Source organism: Sander vitreus, chromosome 24 (assembly GCF_031162955.1).
Source record: "Sander vitreus isolate 19-12246 chromosome 24, sanVit1, whole genome shotgun sequence".
Lineage (NCBI taxonomy): Eukaryota > Metazoa > Chordata > Actinopteri > Perciformes > Percidae > Sander > Sander vitreus.
This window is the reverse complement of record NC_135878.1, coordinates 1,908,492-1,927,525: the sequence shown is the minus strand read 5'-3', so window position 1 is coordinate 1,927,525 and position 19,034 is coordinate 1,908,492. Positions and strand designations below refer to the sequence as shown.

Sequence of the window (19,034 nt, the reverse complement as noted above, 5' to 3'; positions counted from 1 at the left end):
AAATTAATCTGCGGCAGTGGGAAAGTTAACAAGCATTAGACAAGTGTTAAATGCATTGCACCTCTGCAAGAACCACAGAAATAAAAGTGAACTGGCTTGAAGAAATGTTGTAAAAAAAATCCTTAGTTACGCTGATTTTTTTCCATTCCAGGAGGAATGTTTTGATAGATGTAGTGGTGGACGGGTCAGAAAGATTGAGCCAGCAAAAGGTGGGGTTGCAAGCCGTAAACATGTTTTTTGTATGCTATTACAGTAAGTGACTATTACAATTGTTCCTTAAAAACGAGAGCACTGGTGCCCTCTAGTATTCAAAACAGTGACACACAGGGATGCAATGAGCATGCAGAAAATGGCAGGGAAAGAAACTACACGTCATTTTTCTCTCTGTTATTGTTGTTAAACTTTAAATAACCCAATATTCATATTGATTCATCTCTCTTTTATTCCTCCCAGTGAAGCAATTTGTAAACTCACAAAGATAAGAGTGGTATAAATAAAGTTCATTCTGATAGTGACTCGTCAGTTGGTCTGGATAATTGCCTGATAAGACCAAATCCAGTGTTTTCTAATCATTATATGATGATGTTATTGCTCAGTTCAACCAAAAAGAGAGGACAAAAGACACCACTTGTGTTTTGTACAATTCATCTTAGTAATATAAAAAAAGGATAGGGCTTTTGATAGCGGGCTCCTTGCGAATATTTTGCTCCAGCACTGACGATGCTGAAACAAATTGTTTCATCCACAGTTCCTGATAGAGAGTTTCCATCAAGTGTGCCTGGCTCCACAGCGAGGACTGTTCCTATCAGGAGCAGCAGAGCCGAGGGCTTTTTCTAGGAGGGTCAGCACTGTGAAGAGACTCTTGTGTGAGTGATGAGTCTGCCTGAGGACAAAGGGCCAATGTTCTCAGTCCCTGGGATTGGGGTAAGGCACTCCGGAGCCAGAATCAAGACCTAAAGTGCCTTGATGCTCATATATTGTCTTTATCAGTGGCCATCCATGCAGTGATGGAGGGTGAGGACCATTTTGTCTGGCCTTTGATGGCACCTAAATCACTGATATCATCTGGTGGAGTCAGCAGGGCGAGATGAGGTTGTCAACTATTTTTTTGTTTAATGAAAAAACACTGTAAAAAGACAGAACATACAATTACAAAGCTGTCTGAAACATTATTTTTAACATTGGAACCTTTAAGAATAGATTTGATTTGTATTTTACATGTGTACACAATAGATAGAATATATATTTCTTATGGAAGTTTAAATGTAAACCTATAGTAATGATATTGTTGGTTAGTTATGCTATTTTCTGTGTCATGCAATACAAGTCCGAGTGTGTGCATTTTTTGCATTTTAAGAGGCTACTTTTATATTACATATTGTTTGTCTGATTGTTTTATCCTTTATATTTCTTATTTTCCTTCTCGTTCTACTTATTATCATTTATTGCACACTAGTTTTAGCACAGCCTTAAAAGTATGCCACCATGCATAAATGCATATATATAATGCATATATTATAAATACAACTTTTCTTCAAATCTTTGAGTCTTCCTAAAACTCAAAAACTCATCTGAAATTTTACAAAAAATGGAGCCCTTATTTAAAAACTGATATATTCTCATTTATTTTTTATTTTTTAAACATTTAATTAATTTAAACAAATGTTTTACCATTCAGTTATAATGAGTTGCAATAACAGTCTCCTTCCACTAGGGGTCCGTATGGCGCATTTGAAGCTGCTGACTCTGCACTAGAAGAAAGTTCCCCACACCCGGAAGCCGTTCAGAATCGGCCGTGACTGCTATTCATTCAGGTTGCTGCGATTTAAATCACCCTCTGTTAAGATATCCGTTCATATCGGGTGCCCGGTATATTCGCGTGTAGGTAGATAGATAAAGGAGAGCAAGCATGGCTGGTCGGCTACCGGCTTGTGTTGTTGACTGTGGCACAGGGTAAGTGACAACAATAGACGGCTAGTTAGCGTTAGCTTGGCTTTAATAGACGGCTGTCAAACTTCCAGCTAACGCCCAGTCTAGCTGAGTAGCTTCAAAGATGCTAACTGTTCTTTTGACACATCTGCTGTCTTGTTTATTCTTATGTCGTCTTTAAAGCCATGGTTAATGCTGCAAATTAGCAGGCCAAAGTACTAAACTGCTTCATCTTACATGGTTTTATTCTCAATGCAGCGGTATCGTTGTAATTAGCTGCTGCTAGCTACCCACCCAAGCTAATGTTACTTCCTGGACAATCCTTATAGCCGAAATCATAATATCCAGATTATTTTGGGCGTTACTACCATGGTGTATAATAGGTTACTACCCAGCCAACACTTAAACCATAGGCAAGCAACTGTAACTCAGCCTTTATCCTTGTTTTGTTCCCTTTTTAGGTACACAAAGCTTGGTTATGCAGGAAATACAGAACCACAGTTCATCATACCTTCATGTAAGTATATAACTCATACAGGTAATCAGTGGAATCAGACACTACAGGTGAATATGGAAAATATGAATAGATATCACCCTGTAACTTACCCCAGTGGATACAATCGTTTTTTGGTTTGTTTTTAGTTTTTCTGAAATGTATATGTAAATATCTTATTAAATATGCACTAATGCATACATTGCATACATATATTTGCAGAACAGGAGTCTGAACCTTAGATAAAACTAGGTTCAAAATAAGTTTTAATTAAATAAATAAAAAAAAAAAAAAAATGCCCAAAGCATGGAAATTTGTGTTATTTTAACTGTAACAACACAAAGTAAAAACAAACAAGATAATTAGCAACAAATAAGCAATTTAATACGATAAAGTGTAATATAGATATATATTAGATAGATATATATTTGCTGTATTACGAATACAAATGAGACCAACATGCAGCCTATATCGCAGCCAATCAGCTTTCGTGTTATTGGCGCAAGTCTCTTTCAGATTGTACCACAGACATAAAACAGATTTTATTCTTCAGCTATGGGGAAGCACAAGTTTAGCGATACTGAAAAAACGGAATTTAGGGCTTAGTTGATGTTAAGTAAAGGTCTTAAGTTTAATTCATAATGGCCTTAAAAATGTTTTTAAAAAAGTCTTAAATTTGACTTGGTGAAACCTGCAGAAACTCTGTCATACCGTCCGAATCTTATACCGGCCCATGCCTAAGCTCTACCCATTTTCATGATCACGTCCAGGTATCGCAATCAAAGAATCAGCCAAGGTCGGGGACCAGGCCCAGCGCAGGATGATGAAGGGTGTTGATGACCTGGACTTCTTCATCGGGGATGAAGCCATCGACAAACCATCATATGCAACAAAGGTAGACAGGAGCGTTGAAATGAACCACATGGGATGTTTAGTTTGTGAAGCAGTCTGATCAGAGATTTGACATTTTCCCCCCTTCACTTCCAGTGGCCCATCCGTCACGGGATAGTGGAGGACTGGGACCTGATGGAGAGATTTATGGAGCAGATCATCTTCAAGTATCTGCGGGCAGAACCTGAAGACCATTACTTCCTTTTGGTAAGACCAAAGCTGTATACATTATCAAGAGTTACAGCCTCAAATGCGCATTAAAATGGCATCGAGACAGGCGAGTTCCAGGCGGTGTTTCTTTTATTTTCTACTTAACTATTTCTGACTATCTGTCTGATTTTTACTACCAAAAGACATGTCTAATTTTCTGAAATAAAAACAAACGGGAAAGAATTTTGTTTTTTGTAGCGTATTTGAAGTTTCTGTATGCATGCTGCATTTGTCGACCTTTTCTAGAAAACAAAATGTAGAATAGTGGCTTAAAGTCATTCTGTGTTCACATCCGTTTTCTGTCTCTCTCTCTCTCTCCAGACAGAGCCTCCCCTCAACACACCAGAAAACAGAGAGTATACAGCAGAGATCATGTTTGAGTCGTTCAATGTCCCTGGTCTCTACATTGCTGTTCAGGTAAAACCAAAAAAACATTACTGCACCTGAAATCAACACTTGCCTTCAGCCACACAGCCAGCCAGTATTTTAGTCTAAAGTCTTCCAGCCATAACTAGAAAAGCCATTTTGGGCTCATTTGAAACCAGACTTGTGGGCTGTAGATAGAATGAGGTAGTGATTCAGAGGTTCAATGGGGAAATGGCAATTATCACTTCTTCTTTTTTAAGTTTCACAGTCTGTTTTTAAATGTCCTACTCCTGCACAATGTCATTCAGTAGTTCTGCCTATGAAAGCAAATGACAGTGTCGCACTAAACTCCCTGCTTAGTTGTATTAATGATATTAAGTTGTGGCTTTCACAAAACTTTCTTAATTTGAACGAAGATAAAGCTGAGTGTATTATTTTCAGTACTTCAGGCACGCAAAATGGTCCAGCTTTGAGTTTGGGAGCTCTGGCATCATACACTAGGTCAGCTGTCAAAAATTTGGGGGTTACTTTTGATTGCAGCATGACATTTGACAAGCAGATCAGTAATGTTGTTAGAATGAGCTTTTTCCAGCTTCGTCTCCTGGCTAAAGTTAAGCCTTTCCTGAGCAGGCACGACCTAGAAAAGGCTATTAATGCCTTTTATTAGTTCAAGGTTGGATTACTGTAATGCTCTTTATGTTGGTCTGAATCAGACCTCCATCTCACGCCTTCAACTTGTTCAAAATGCTGCTGCTCGTTTTTTAACAAATACATCTAGACGTGCACACATCACTCCTGTTTGCTACACCCTACATTGGCTCCCTGTGTGTTTTAGAATAGATTTTAAGATCTTATTGTTTGTTTTCAAGGCCTTAAATGGCCTGGCCCCGGAGTATTTGTCCGAAATTTTAACTTTGCGTGAGCACAACCGGTCATTGCGGTCTTCAAAGTAGCTGGTTTTAGAAGTCCCAGGGTCTAGATATAAACGGTGGGGTGATCAGGCTTTTGCAGTTGCTGCCCAGAGACTCTGGAACAAGTTACCCCCTGATATTCGCACTATTACGGTTGCAGCTCTTTTTAGGTCCAAACTCAAAACCTATTTGTTTAGACTGGCTTTTAATACGTAGTAGTGGTGTGACAATTTCACTCTCCTGTTTCTTTGTAACCTTTTCTGATTTTACGGTGTTTTATGTTTCATTCTTTTTATTGTATGATATGTTGTTTTTATACTTGATTCCTGATGTAAAGTACTTTGGATACCTGCTGGTTACTGTAAAGTGCTATATAAATACATTTCTGATTGATTGATTGAACTACAGAGAGATGCTAAATGACCACAGAGACCCCAAAACAACCCCAAAGGAAAACAAAAATGACCAAAAAGTGACACAACACCACTACAAAGAGAATCAAAAACCCACGAAGAGACACAAAATGTACAGGGAAATTGCTTTTTGTTTGTAATTGAAAAACATTAACATTTTCTTGAGGAAGGATGCCTAAACCCCACGCCAAATACCCGCATCTAAGTCTTCCACCATCCGAGGGAAAACACTTGTTTTTAAGGACCGTAATAATTCTGTTTCATTAAACGATAAGTGATTTTCTTGCATCAGGCTGTCCTGGCGCTGGCTGCCTCCTGGACATCCAGACAGGTGGGAGAGCGGACACTGACCGGGACTGTGATCGACAGCGGAGACGGAGTCACACACGTCATCCCAGTGGTGAGTGCCGCAATTTCCAGGTTTTATCGATTTGCTCCTAACTCGTTCTCAACCCTAAACTTGGAAGTAAAGTTTATCCATATAGCACTTTTCACAGATAAAAATCACAATGACGTGAAATACAATAAATAAAAGACATAAGAATATAAAGGGAAAACATAGGTACATAAAATCAGTCAGCCATAAAAGTCATTGTCTAACTCAAAGCCTGTTTGAATAGAAAAGTCTTCAACTGCTTTTTTAAAATAATCCCCAGAGTTTGAACAACATAAAGAGAGGGGCAGTGCATTCCATCGCCTGGGTGCCACTGCCTTAAAATGATCGATCTCTGGTTTTAAAATGTGTGCAGGGGACCACTAACAGGGTTTTTCCTGGCTCAGAATGGGGCTTTGGGTGGGCATGACAGTAAGGATGGTCGATTTACTTTTTTTTTTTATTATCTGTGAAAAGGTCTGTGAACAGTGAAAGAGATGTCTGCTGTATAAAAACCCAATTTACAAAACTGCTTAAAAATGTTAGTATTTAAATAAGTATTTAAGCCTGACTCTGGAGATAAAACTGAGGTCAGCGCTCATATTCAAGTTTATATTCTTCTTGTTCGACGTTGTTTAATGAAATTAATAAATTGCTCTTAAACACATTTAGAGAGGATTTGAATTGCTATTTCTACTCTCAATTCTTATCATTTTGGTGCTGGTGGTTTTCCTTCGGGGGTGGCTAAAACGTTTTTGGGGGGGGCGCCAGAAATTCCTCTATGCAGGAAAAACCCTGATTAACAAACTTGTGCGCCGCTCTGTTTCCAGGCCGAAGGCTACGTCATCGGGAGCTGCATCAAGCACATCCCCATCGCTGGTCGAGACATCACATACTTCACCCAGCAGCTGCTGAGGGAGCGAGAGGTGGGGATTCCTCCGGAGCAGTCCCTGGAGACGGCTAAAGCTGTCAAGGTCAGTGTTCTTTTCTGCCATCTTTACTAGGGCTGCACAGTTAATCTCCATTGTATCCAAATCGCAATATGGACTAGTGCAATATCCAAATCATAGGGAGGGGGGTTCATTCTGAATGAAGTACTGTGGTGCTGCAGAGAAATCCCAGCCTACAGATCCTACCTCACACGTCATTTTAATTCACGCAATCATTTTAATTTTTTAAAATAAAAATGAGAATAATGATACAAAAATCATCATTCCCTGCAATATGCTGAATCATATGGGAATTGCAAAAACTGTATCTTCTTAGTATCAAACACTCACTTCCTGTGGGTTTGAAAGGTGGAGAAATGTGTGTAACAAACAAGACATTCTAGCCTCACCTGGTGCAGCTCAGTATAAATCTGTTAGCTCACACAGGAACAAGTAACAATTAGATGTTGTATTGTAGTCAGCAAGGACGTTATGTTCTTGCACTTTCAGTCATGCTTCTTTACTGAAACCTGCAACAACAACAACAAAAAAAGGCCCCATAACAGGAAGCGATACACTCAACAGATGATTCTGGTTTTGTTAGTGTCATGGTGTCCCTGTCATGGATTCCTCAGCCTGTCCACTAGATGTCAGTGCAGCTACATAAGCATATCACTCACTGCAAGTTTTAAATAGAAAGATGTTCACCTCACGCAAGCATTTCAGAGTCAAAACATATGAACCATTATATATTTAATACAATATTAATCCATATATAACCAAAAGTTTAATGACATCTGGTTTTGTTGGTTTTGTCTTCTTGCATTCCCACCACATTGCTTTATTATCCTCTAAAAGTTGTACTGTATTGTTTTATTTTAATTTTTTTTAGGAGCGGTATAGCTACGTCTGCCCCGACCTTGTTAAGGAGTTTAACAAGTACGACACAGATGGCTCCAAGTGGATCAAACAGTACACGGGCATCAACTCCATCTCCAAGAAGGAGTTCACCATCGATGTTGGCTACGAGCGCTTCCTGGGGCCCGAGATCTTCTTCCATCCTGAGGTTTAATCCAGAGTCTTTTAAGATATATTGCTGTTGCTGCTGATAGATGATGCAGCCTAAAGTGTCAGCTTGTCAGAGTGAAATTATTTTTTTTTTTTACCAAGCGGAATTCCTTGCCTTGAAACTTACTATCTTTTTTTGCTGTTTGGTCTCATCCAGTTTGCCAACCCAGACTTCACCCAGCCGATCTCAGAGGTGGTGGACGAGGTGATCCAGAACTGCCCCATCGATGTCCGACGTCCACTGTACAAGGTACAGAAACTCTACAGCTGCTACAGTGCCAGTAACGGTTAGTCTGTGTATCTGTTTTTATATCAGCGTCTGCCTCCTCTGTGTGTCGCAGAACGTCGTGCTCTCCGGAGGCTCCACCATGTTCAGGGACTTTGGCAGACGCCTGCAGAGGGACCTAAAAAGGTCTGTGGATGCACGACTGAAAATGAGCGAAGAGCTGAGCGGCGGCAAGTTGAAGGTGAGGAAAGAGGATGAAGATTAGTCTCAAAAAAACCTTTTGAAATGTATTAAACATATGCAAAAGTACTTGGTGTTATTCAAGCCTATTATTAGTGTGGCATTGCCAGACCTTCCTCCACAGCGCTGCGGAGGAGGGTCTGTCTAGTCCACACAGCATTCCGGGATGGTAGAAAAACCTGCTCTGGTTTATTGGCATTTCTTTAAACCAATCACAATCGTCATGGGCGGTGCTAAGCCCCGGACACATTTGACGGTGCCTCTGCAAAATAGCCTCAGGAAGGAACTTGTTTTGGTGGAACGTGTACGTTCAAAGGTTGTTTTAGTCGTGCAACAGAAAACTCAGATTGGACAGATAGTCTAGCTAGCTGTCTGGATTTACCCTGCAGAGATCTGAGGAGCAGTTAACCGTAGTCCTCAGAAATCCACCGGAGAACATAAAGAAAGTGGAAGGTGGCGAACGTCTGACCTAAAATGAGGGACCTCCGGCGGAATTTACGGCAGCACCTACACAATCCCCGAAGTGGAACGTTGTCGATATATAGACTAGCCTATTATATACAGGACTAGTATTTCAAAAAGAGTTAAGTCAATTCAAAGTTTTTAATACAGATGGGCAAAAACAATAATAATGCAAAATGTTTTTTTTTTCTTCAGAAACGTTTACAGGAAGTGGTGTTTTTTTTGTTTCAATATTGACTAAGTTATCCTCTCTGTTTTGCAGCCCAAGCCCATCGATGTGCAAGTCGTCACTCATCACATGCAGAGGTATGCGGTCTGGTTCGGAGGATCAATGCTGGCGTCTACTGTGAGTATCAAAACGGTGTTTTCAGCTTCTCTAACAACACATAATCACCCCTCCTGCAGCCTTTTCTATATCGTTTTGACATCAGCACATAATTAGAATAGAATCTTTGTTGAGAGTTTTCACTTGAAGAAAAACTTGTCAGATATAAACAGTAAATGGCAAAAGTTTTTTCCATAAGCCCCAGACTTTGGTAAACCGTTGTCTAGGGCTGGGTACCAAATTTAACTTTTAAGGCACCGACCGAATTGCCTCTAAAGTATCAAATATCGAAAAAATGCCTCGTCATTCAATACTTATTTTCAATCCCTAAAGCGTAACTCTCGCCAAAATGCAACCTAGGGTCTTGTTGTGAAACACTAAGAAGGCTCGACACAACATGAAACTTTTCTGGATAAATGGTGGATAGCGTAAACAACAACAACAACAACTACAGTGAGTTGTTCAAAACCTTTCTTTTTAGTAAACTCTGTGTACACCAACAATGCTGTCAATGCTTTCGTTCATGTGTAGAGTCCCTGGTGAGACTTGGAGCAAAGTCTCATGTTGTGTCGAGCCTTCTTAGTGTTTTAAAAATAGCTATTTTGAGGCTAGCATAAAAGTGCCCCTAGCACTCCCATTCAAAAGGCCATTTCACCGAAAAACGAAAATTCGGTAAACTTAGAAGTGGTGATTCCGTCCTAAATATACTTTTAAACGAAAGTTTGACTCGGGTACATTCACAAAAAGACCCTAGGTTGCATTTTGGCGAGAGTTGCGCTTAAGGAGCAAATCTCATCCGTGTCAGTGAGCCAATAGGCATGCAGCATGCTTCTGTTTGTGATTGGCTGTCTAGCGTTACGCGTCGTAGAGACATGCAGGAAAAACTCTACGTTACACAGAGAAGGGGCTCACGTAGTAGGAGCTGAACAATAAATAAAAAGATTTATGCCGTAATGTTATAATTCCTTTTTGTTTATAATATTGGTATCCAAAAAAGTATCCTTTTTAGGAACGGGAATCAAAGTCACATTATTGGTTTCGTTACCAGTATTAAATATTTTTAAACGATACCCAGCCCTACCTTTGTCAGACTAAACACAGCACACACTCTCATATTTTTATTGAAATGTATTGAAAGTGCTCTGGTACAGGATATTAAGTCCTCTAATCCAGACTCAAACAACACAAAAACAAAAACGATGTAAACAAATTTGAAGCACATTGATTGATGATTAAAAATGACTTGCATTTCATAAATAAGTACAAACAATAAATACAACAAATAAATTACAAACAAGCTTTATAGTTATAGTAAACATTACATCTTTTGCCAGACAAAATGTATCCAACCTGTTCTTGAAAGGGAACGGTTGGAAGGAACTTCTTCTGGAAGCTCGTTCCACGCCTTTACCGCACAAAGTGTGAAGAAATTCCTTCTCTTTTTTAGACACGCATGTTCTGGGGTGAAGTTTTAGTAAATCATACCTATTGCTCCAAAACTAAAAGATAGGCTCAACCGTTACATCATATATTCCATGTACCAGCTTATACACCTGAATTGTATTTCCTGTACACAAGAGTCGGTAAACTTAATTTTCTCCATTTTTCTTCATAAGACATTTCCTTCCTGGGATTAATTTAGTAGCTCTTCTCTGGACCTTTTCAGTTTATTCTACATATTTAAATTCATATGGACACCAGACTGAGCAAGCATATTTAAGATGGGCTCTTACCAGAGATTTATACAATGGTAAAAATATATCCTTGCGTAGATTTGAAAAGTTCTTTTAATTATTGCAATCATAGATGTTGTCTTTACTTCTGAAATGGGAAAGGAAATGACACTAACGAGGACCATTTCTGTTTTGGCAGCCTGAGTTTTACCAAGTGTGCCACACCAAGAAAGACTACGAGGAGATCGGGCCGAGCATCTGCCGCCACAACCCCGTCTTCGGAGTCATGTCTTAGGGCGTCGGAGGACGGCATTCAGCGGGGGGCCAAGGACAACCGAGGAAGCGCCCTAAGACCTCACATGCTGTGGAAGTCCCATGAGCCTTTGCACGGATGCTCCCGACAGACCTGTTCATTTGGATAAAGCAGTGGACCAAACAAACTGCCAAAATAGCGGCAACATCCTCACAAATTAGAGGAAGGAGGTGACTCAGCCCAAAGGATCCTTCAAATAAAATGTTTACTGCAAGTAGGTTAATAATAGGTGATACATCTTTAATTTCTGCGTGCCTCGTATATGTACTTATAATATCCTCACAGGGTTGTAATATGTAATTAATCAACATGAGTCCTGTATAAATGCACTTCTCTGTGTATATGGGTTGGGTTCTTGCTATATGTTATATACTCTAAAAGAAGCAGGACATGTTTAGCTAGATCATTTTCCACAAACTTCATTGAATAAAACACCTTTTGATCATTAAGTCATCAAATGGGTGCTACATACCCCAGAAACCAATCACCAGATATACTGACCATTATTTCTGTCTCTTTTTTTTGAAAATGTCCTTCAGTACCTGGATGGAATATTTATTTGAATTTAGATTATTACAAGTCAGGCATTTAAAAAAAAATATCAATCTGTTCAAATAACTTTCCCCAGGTTTAATTGAGACTAAGTCTTCGTCCCCGCTTTCCTTTGACCTTTTTTTTTTTTATTTGTATTCATCATCTCTGGACCAACCTGTCTTTAAAAAAGAAGAAGAAGAAGAAAAAAAAGAAGTCATATTAATATATGAACATGCAGTTTGAATGACTGTTGTTGGACCATCACTGTTGCCTAGATCTCAGTTATACTGGATAGCCTTGTACTGTACCAAATCTGGATTTCAATGCTGGCATTCCAATAAATGCCAAGGAGACATTTCTACAGTTGTGGTTTCTGGTTTTTCAAGTTTATCGAGAATGCCATGATTATATGCCTCTTTGCATCCACTCTCAACATAACACCGCTATATTTATGTGAGGGGGAACCCCCCCCCCCCCCCCCCCCCCCTGTACTGTAATTGTATCCCTTTAAAGTGACCACTGCATGATGTAAGAGTTTATTTCCATTGAACCACTCTATGCCCCTGATTGGTCCGTATGGTGAGGAAAAGCATTGTCCAGGTGTCCATGGTGCTCATTTATTTCTCGCAGGAGAAAAGTAACGGACACATGGAGTTAGCAGTTATTTAGTAAATCTGAATTTATTCTATGTATTTGAATATGATATGCTGTAGAAAGCTAAGAAAAGGAAAAGTGCAGATTTGCCGCTATAAAAGAACAAAAGACGGACATACTGAGAAATGTCTCCTGCTGAGAGGCTTAAGGTGCTCCTCTTCTTGGCTTTGTTCTTCGGAGCGACAGGATTTCTGTTCACACTGCTGTCCTGTGGGACCGAGTACTGGCTGCTGGCGGCCGAGTCCTGCAGCTGGCCGGAAGAACGCTATGGAGGAAGTGGCCTGAGAGAGGGGAAGAGCAGCACCGAGGTATTTAAACTGAACACTTAGGAGTTTGTTTGTATAGCTTGTTTCAAACACGGAGGCAATCCAAGAAGCAAATAAGGGAAATAAAAGAATTTAAACTGTTAGCAAAATAAGATTGTTATTTTGACCACAATACAATAGATAAGGAATGCAGTATTTCAGTAAAACCACTAATAAAAATAATTGTATCTAAGAATGAAGTCATATTATGAGAAAAGTTTATATTTTTATTTTTTTATACTTTATTGTAAGAGTGCAGGAGTTAACATAGCACACAATATGAGAAAATATGTATACACATACATATAACCTTAGAATAAAAAGGAAAAGAAGTAAAAATAATAATGTAGGTTAGTATGATGGTACACATAGAGTGTACATACAAAATGTGGTACTTGTACTTTAAATATTTCAATGTGTGCTACTTTATACTTCTACACTACATTTCAGAGGGAAATATTATGAAGACTGTTTGTGATCAAAAGGTCATGTCCATGTAGAATGAAAGAACTGAATGAGATAGCAGTGTGTATTATTTTGTCTTTATCCAATGCAAACAGAATTGACTTAATTCTTGGACAAGACACTAAACATAATGTGCAGCACAGAGGTCAAACGTTCATTACTCACACAAACATTACAGAAAAACTCCTTTAGCCGTTACTTAGTGGCCCAATTATTAGAGCATTTTGTAAAATGCAGGAAAGTGGAGTCTTATTTCATGAATGCACATGGAATTTCCTGCTGGCTGCCATTCACTGTCTTCACTTTACACCATCAATCAAACACTGTCTATTTACAGAAAGCTGATGGCCACACATTCTCTGCAATCTGCTGTTGTAGTTCTGCAGCAGACTGTGGACACTCGGACACCGGTTGAGTCTGCTATTAAATGCTATTATTTAGCATTATTTATTTAGTCCAGACTCTACTACAGTGACATAATCTTCATATGTATTATGTATATATAGTATACTACATATATATATATATATATATATATACTGTACTACATCATATGTAAACATAAGATTATGTCACTGTGGTACAGTATATATTTATTTATTTAATAGTGGATTATAATGCTGTTCATTTTCTCAGGGATCATGTAGCCCACTGCACATCCTAGTATGTAGTGTGTGTATGCTGAGGGTACCTGAAAGTGCTGTGTGTGTGTGTGTGTGTGTGTCTGTGGGAGTGAGGGTGTTTGGAAATGCTCTCCCTGTGTAAGTGTGTGTGTGTCTGTGTGTGTTAGGTAGATGAAAGGGGGGGAGGCATATGGAATATTTATTTATTCATATTTATATCAATATTTATTTTTGTATCTGCTTTTATGACAGTTTTGAATATTCAATATAATAAAGATTACCTTGACCTTGATATTGATCACTCAATAAAGGAAAGACCCTGTCAAAAGGAGAGGTCCCATTGGTTTTCTGATTCCTCAGGTTATAGATGGTGTGAGGATCTTCCATGAGGGCCTGTTTTGGCGCTGCTCTTTCATGGCTGTTTCAAATGAACACTCTATATGGGACATTTTGATCAGTGAGAACCTCAGACTTATGTGATGACATATTTCCAATTTGTTTTGCAAACAAAAGCATTACAAATGCCTCCTCCCCTTCAGCAAATCAGCCGCCATCAAAGGTCTGCCATGCCGCTTTCCTCTTCCCGTTTCCTGTTAATGAGCGATCACGGCTGGAGCCACACAGTTTCCCCACACAACCGTATGAACATCACTCTGCCATTGGTAGCTATTGGTCATTTATTTTCACATGATTGCAATATTATCTTTTATGATGTACAAAGCCTTATTTTCCTTTTCCTCTCAGTTTTTAGGACCTTCTGGAGCATCTTCCTCACCACAGGCTTGGCTGCTGTCGTCATAAGTGTATTTATTGTCATCTGTGCCGGCCCACTGACCAATCACAGACTCTATAAAGTGGGTGGGGCCCTTCTGCTTTGTGGCGGTGAGAACCAATTAGCTAAAACAAAGTCATTTTTTGGCCTCAACACGAACAGATCTCTCTAAAGACATGGCAATATTGGCTGCAAAACAGGAGACATTTGAAGCTGTGGTGGAGAGTAGGTCACTAAACAAACTGAAGTGGGAGGTTGTTATGAACGCTGTTTCTCCGTGTTTAGTTCTGACACTGGGGACAGAAAGCAGGTGAAGGGTGCAGCTGGTGGTCAGTTCACCACAGCTACTTGCTCTCGATGTGTCATGGATTGAGAAAATCAATAGGTCAGAACAAGAAGTAGTGTTGCCAGCATTTGTAGGAAAAAATATTACAATAATGCATTCTGTGTAGTAGTAATGGAAATGAGGAGTCCAACTATTGCCTAACCCTAAGGGATCTGTGCAGCAGCTTTTAGCCAAGAGTTCAGATTCTCATCATACTTTCTTAACCAAAAATATTTGTTGATTTAAATAAATAAAATACCAATTTTAACCCCTTAACACCCAGTTTTTCACTTTTCCTCTTAAGAAGCTTTCGCACTATCTGGCAGTGTTATATTTAGCTTTAGCTTGACCTCAATTCTTCAGTGAAGCTAAATCATAACACTGCATGAATTATTCTAACCCAAGACTTGATGTCTTGTGCATCATTGTATACACATTTCCTCAACATTCACCATATTTGGAATTTTTGGATCTTCACTAAAATTTTAAAGGAAGAATGTTTTGCTGCAATGTCAATGGGGTTTAAGAGGTTAAAAACACAAATATATACTTTATATGTAAATGCATCTTTTATAAATCATAAATATGGTCTTTAATTGTGTGGGGAAAGTGCAGTTAAAAGTACAATACTTAATTAAGTTGAGAATCCGACTTTCAGGCTGTTTTTATGTTTTCCCTTTCAAATGGTGTTGCTCTACATATTGTTAAATTGTTTCTCCAATTATTTTTATTTTTAATCAATTAATCAAATTTTATTTAAACTGTAAAATCACCATTAAAGGTGCCGTAGGTAGGATTGTGAAGATCCAGGACTTAGCCAAACATCAACAACTTCTCAGTCCCTCCCCCCTTTCCGCTAAAGCCCAAAATGGTCTCCTAAGCCCCTCGCCCCACAAGGGAGAATGAATGCGTGATTGACACGCAGTTAGACACCCCCCCCCCCTGGCCCTGATTGGTGCATCTGAACAGGGAGCAGTGGATTTTTGCAAATCTCACTACAGGCTGTAGGTGGAGCCAGAGGAGCTGGATTATTTTTTTAATTAACCAGCTTCATGTAGTTCTACTGGAACATAGGGGCAGTTTCAGCAAATATGACAAAAGGTTAGTTTTATAAGGCTTACCTTTAAACATGGTCTCAGTGCACTTTACAATGAAAGGAACACAGAAATACCAGTCAGCAACAGAACAATTGAACAGCGTGTGTGTGTGTGTGTGTGTGTGTGTGTGTGTGTGTGTGTGTGTGTGTGTGTGTTTTGGCTACCCTTTTCCTATATCAGGTTCAAAAGTGCCTTCACGTTTTAGACAGGGAGGTGATTGCTTTTGTTGAAGCTCTTGGCTGAGCCTCTTCCCCCCCCCCCCGAGCCTTTTCCTCCTTTCACTTAGGATTTCAGTTTGGAAAAAGGGTGGGAAGATTTCCCAGAGTTTATACTCTATAGATGACTCAACATTTTCAACAAGGAGACCAAAGTTGACTCATCTTTTGAAAAGCTGGCCTCAAAACCTCACTAACCCATCACCCATAATCAATATCCTCAGTCTCAGCTGATCCAGGCACCTTCAAAATAAAACCTCATGGCTGCCAAACCATTAGAATGGGATCGCTGTCTCTGACCATAAATCAAATGTATTGCTTGATGTTGACACAGAGAGAACTTTATTTGTGAGCCAACATTTGCCTCAAAGTATTCTCTGTGTAAGGGATATTGCAAAATAAGCGCTGGCAAATTAAACCAAGGGTGTGAGTTTTAAGAGCATATACATTTTTTGCAAAGACTTTGTGCTCTGGAAATGAATATATCAATATTTTAGAGTTGTGTGTGTCTCTTAACAGCATCTTTATTGTCATGTCTTTCATACTAGCAAATGACTTGTCATTAAAAAGTGTTATATTCTGAATTCTGAAGTAGAAAACTTGAATCTAGGTAATAACAGTTGTCTCTGTGCCTGTCAGGGCTGTGTCTGCTGGCCGTGATGGTGATGTATCTGATGTGGGTCCAGGTCCTGGACACTCTGGAGCAGTTTGCCCACCATCAGAGAGTCTCCACCTGCCCCTCCTTCCACCTCAGCATCCAGCACGGTCCTTCATTCCTCCTCGCTCCAGTCGCTGTCTTCTTCTGCCTGCTGGCTGGCCTGCTCTTCATCCTGATTGGCCAAAGCATACAGGGGACACAGCTAGATAAGATAAACAAAGTTCCAGTTTAATCAAGTGCCATGATGCAAATATCATCCAAACTAAATATAGCAAGGTGGATCAGTGTTAGCACTTGACACAAGTTGGCACTGCAGAGTTTGATCCCCGGTCCGGGCGGTGCCTTTCTATGTGGAGTTTGCATGTTCTCCCTGTGTTTGCGTGGTTTTCCTCTGGGTGCTCCTCCCACCATAAAGACATGCATCCTAGGTAACTAGGACAGTTGAAAATTAGCTGTCTGGCTAACACTGGCGCATTTACAGAAATGTTGATTAATGTGCATTGTCCTGATAAAATACAACATTAATTAATTAATAGAAATATGTGTTGTCCTAACCTGAGGGTTTAACCAGGCTTAGTACATGGAAAACAGCGGTTTTCTATACCATGGGTGTGTAGTCTTTAAAAACTATTTGAGGTTCATACAACCGTATACTATTAAAAGGCAAAACATTGCCCTCTACATTTATTTAACATCTTAAAAACGATACATTGTAATAGATTAAACCCATCAGAATATAAAGTTGGTAACATTAAAAGGCATTAGTAACAACAATCCAGTCATCACTCTTGGCAGGAGCCATTCATAATGCAGATTTTTTTCACTTTGAATACTCCAACTGTGTTTTTCTTCTGACTCTAATGTAATAGCAAGTAGAGGACTTCCTGTTAAAGAGTATTTTAACACTGTGGATTTACTTCTTCTACTTACTAAAGTTAATGAATTGGATACTTCCACACTCATAGGCATAATTTACGGGATTACAACCCCCCCCCAACAATCAACTGGCCGGGGTTATGAAGTCAAAGAGTTTAAATGCCGTGGCAAGCAAATATTTGTTGTTAAGATGTGCATAATCCCTAAAATAAACATCCCGAAGCACGTGTAATGTTTTGAACAATACAGCAGATGAATTAATTATTATTATTATTAATAATAATAATAATAATAATAATAATAATAACAATAATAATAATATTTTCTTGAAATAAGGTTTTAAATACACAAAGATCTGGTAGTTGGCATCAACAGAAGAAGACCCACACAACTCAAACTTCAGACAAAAAGACAGCAGTGGTCACACAGTGTGATTGACAAGTGGTCACTCAAACTGTATGCATGGATCCTTCCGACGACTTCCATCAGTGAGGATAATTGGAATCTTTAATTAGAAGTTGGTCATTACAAATGGTTTTTTTTTCTAATCTATTAAACAGATCCCTGTGTGATTAATACTCCAACGCTCTCACTCTGCTTTTATTATAATTGATAAATCAATTTTGACAAAAGTGGAGAGACGAGGGCTGCCCGGTGTGTACACTGAAGGATTGAGTAGATTGAGTTTGACTGTGCCTGCCTGTCATCAGGTTGAAGCTCTGAAATTTTGGGTCAGAGGGACGGAGATAATAATAAATTAGACTGTCATAATCCATTTTCTGACAGGAGGGCCACTTCAGGGACAACTCGCAGTGTGGGTAAAACACACAACAGCCACTAGAGGACAGTGTTGACTCAGGATAATGTTTAGGAGTGTTTTCTAACCTCATTAAATCACTCTATCGCAGGTCCTTACAATTATGTCCAACGGCATTACAGCAGAATGCATAGTTGCAGAGGTTTTTGCATCAGATCAGGCCTGCAGATGATAGAACCAGGAGAGACATTTGTAAGTGATAATTCATTTCTGTAATTTTCCTGACAAACAAAATAAAATGTTTTTTTTCTCTCTATTCAAGTTCAGTATAGTTAACATTAGAATTAAAGGAGAGGGGGGTTATGGGAAGCCCACAGTCACACCTTGATAATTGGAAAAAGGCAAACAGAAGTGAGACCTTGAGATGTTACGGTGAAAAAAGGGAGAGGAAGGGGGGAAGTGTGTGTGTGTGTGTGGGGGGGGGGGTTCAGGGAGAAAGAGAGTTGACGCTGCTCATCAGCAAGTCTTTTCAATATTCTTTCATGTCTGACGCTCCCGTGCCTCTCCATCCCTTCTCTTTCTTAATCTCCGCTGTGAACTAGGTGAGTATAATTATACCGGAGCATGTCACATTCGCTTCCCCCGGCCCTCGCCATGTTTAAACATCTGTCACCTCCTCTGCCTCGCCACCAACAGCCAACGCAGTCATGGGTTTAAAAGGGTGATCTTTATTTTCTAATGAATTCAAGGAGATTCATATCGCTTGGTTTTCAATCTTTAAAAAGCAGGATTGTGGCAGATTCATTACTTGCAGTCCAGGAGTGGATGTGGTGCTGTTGTCGCTTGGACTCACACACACTTTTATGTATATATATATATATATATATATATATATATATACATATCACACACACACACACACACACACACA

At 39.4% G+C, this 19,034-nt stretch overlaps 2 protein-coding genes across 2 annotated transcripts; both read left to right on the top strand.

The window, feature by feature from the left end:
- The first annotated feature begins 1,754 nt into the window (after window positions 1–1,754).
- Window positions 1,755–11,715, top strand: LOC144512680 (actin-related protein 3). The gene is made up of 12 exons (XM_078243525.1): window positions 1,755–1,953; window positions 2,391–2,446; window positions 3,193–3,317; window positions 3,410–3,520; window positions 3,845–3,940; window positions 5,506–5,613; window positions 6,417–6,560; window positions 7,408–7,581; window positions 7,741–7,833; window positions 7,925–8,050; window positions 8,774–8,857; window positions 10,709–11,715. The coding sequence occupies exons 1-12, from the start codon at window positions 1,910–1,912 to the stop codon at window positions 10,802–10,804; spliced, it is 1,257 nt and encodes a 418-aa protein (XP_078099651.1). The 5' UTR covers window positions 1,755–1,909; the 3' UTR covers window positions 10,805–11,715.
- Window positions 11,716–11,967: 252 nt separating this feature from the next.
- Window positions 11,968–17,592, top strand: LOC144512679 (transmembrane protein 182-like). Its single transcript, XM_078243524.1, has 5 exons — window positions 11,968–12,318; window positions 13,764–13,860; window positions 13,943–14,065; window positions 14,148–14,285; window positions 16,452–17,592. Exons 1-5 carry the CDS (start codon window positions 12,136–12,138, stop codon window positions 16,700–16,702), a joined length of 792 nt encoding a protein of 263 aa, XP_078099650.1. The 5' UTR covers window positions 11,968–12,135; the 3' UTR covers window positions 16,703–17,592.
- The last annotated feature ends 1,442 nt before the right edge of the window (window positions 17,593–19,034 follow it).

Coding starts and splice junctions, on each gene's coding strand:
- LOC144512680 (XM_078243525.1), top strand. CDS start 1,910: ATGGCTGGTCGGCTACCGGCTTGTGTTGTTGACTGTGGCACAGG. Junction 2,447..3,192: donor ACAGTTCATCATACCTTCAT/GTAAGTATATAA, acceptor GATCACGTCCAG/GTATCGCAATCAAAGAATCA. Junction 3,318..3,409: donor AACCATCATATGCAACAAAG/GTAGACAGGAGC, acceptor CTTCACTTCCAG/TGGCCCATCCGTCACGGGAT.
- LOC144512679 (XM_078243524.1), top strand. CDS start 12,136: ATGTCTCCTGCTGAGAGGCTTAAGGTGCTCCTCTTCTTGGCTTTGTTC. Junction 14,066..14,147: donor TGAACATCACTCTGCCATTG/GTAGCTATTGGT, acceptor TTTTCCTCTCAG/TTTTTAGGACCTTCTGGAGC. Junction 14,286..16,451: donor GGCCCTTCTGCTTTGTGGCG/GTGAGAACCAAT, acceptor TGTGCCTGTCAG/GGCTGTGTCTGCTGGCCGTG.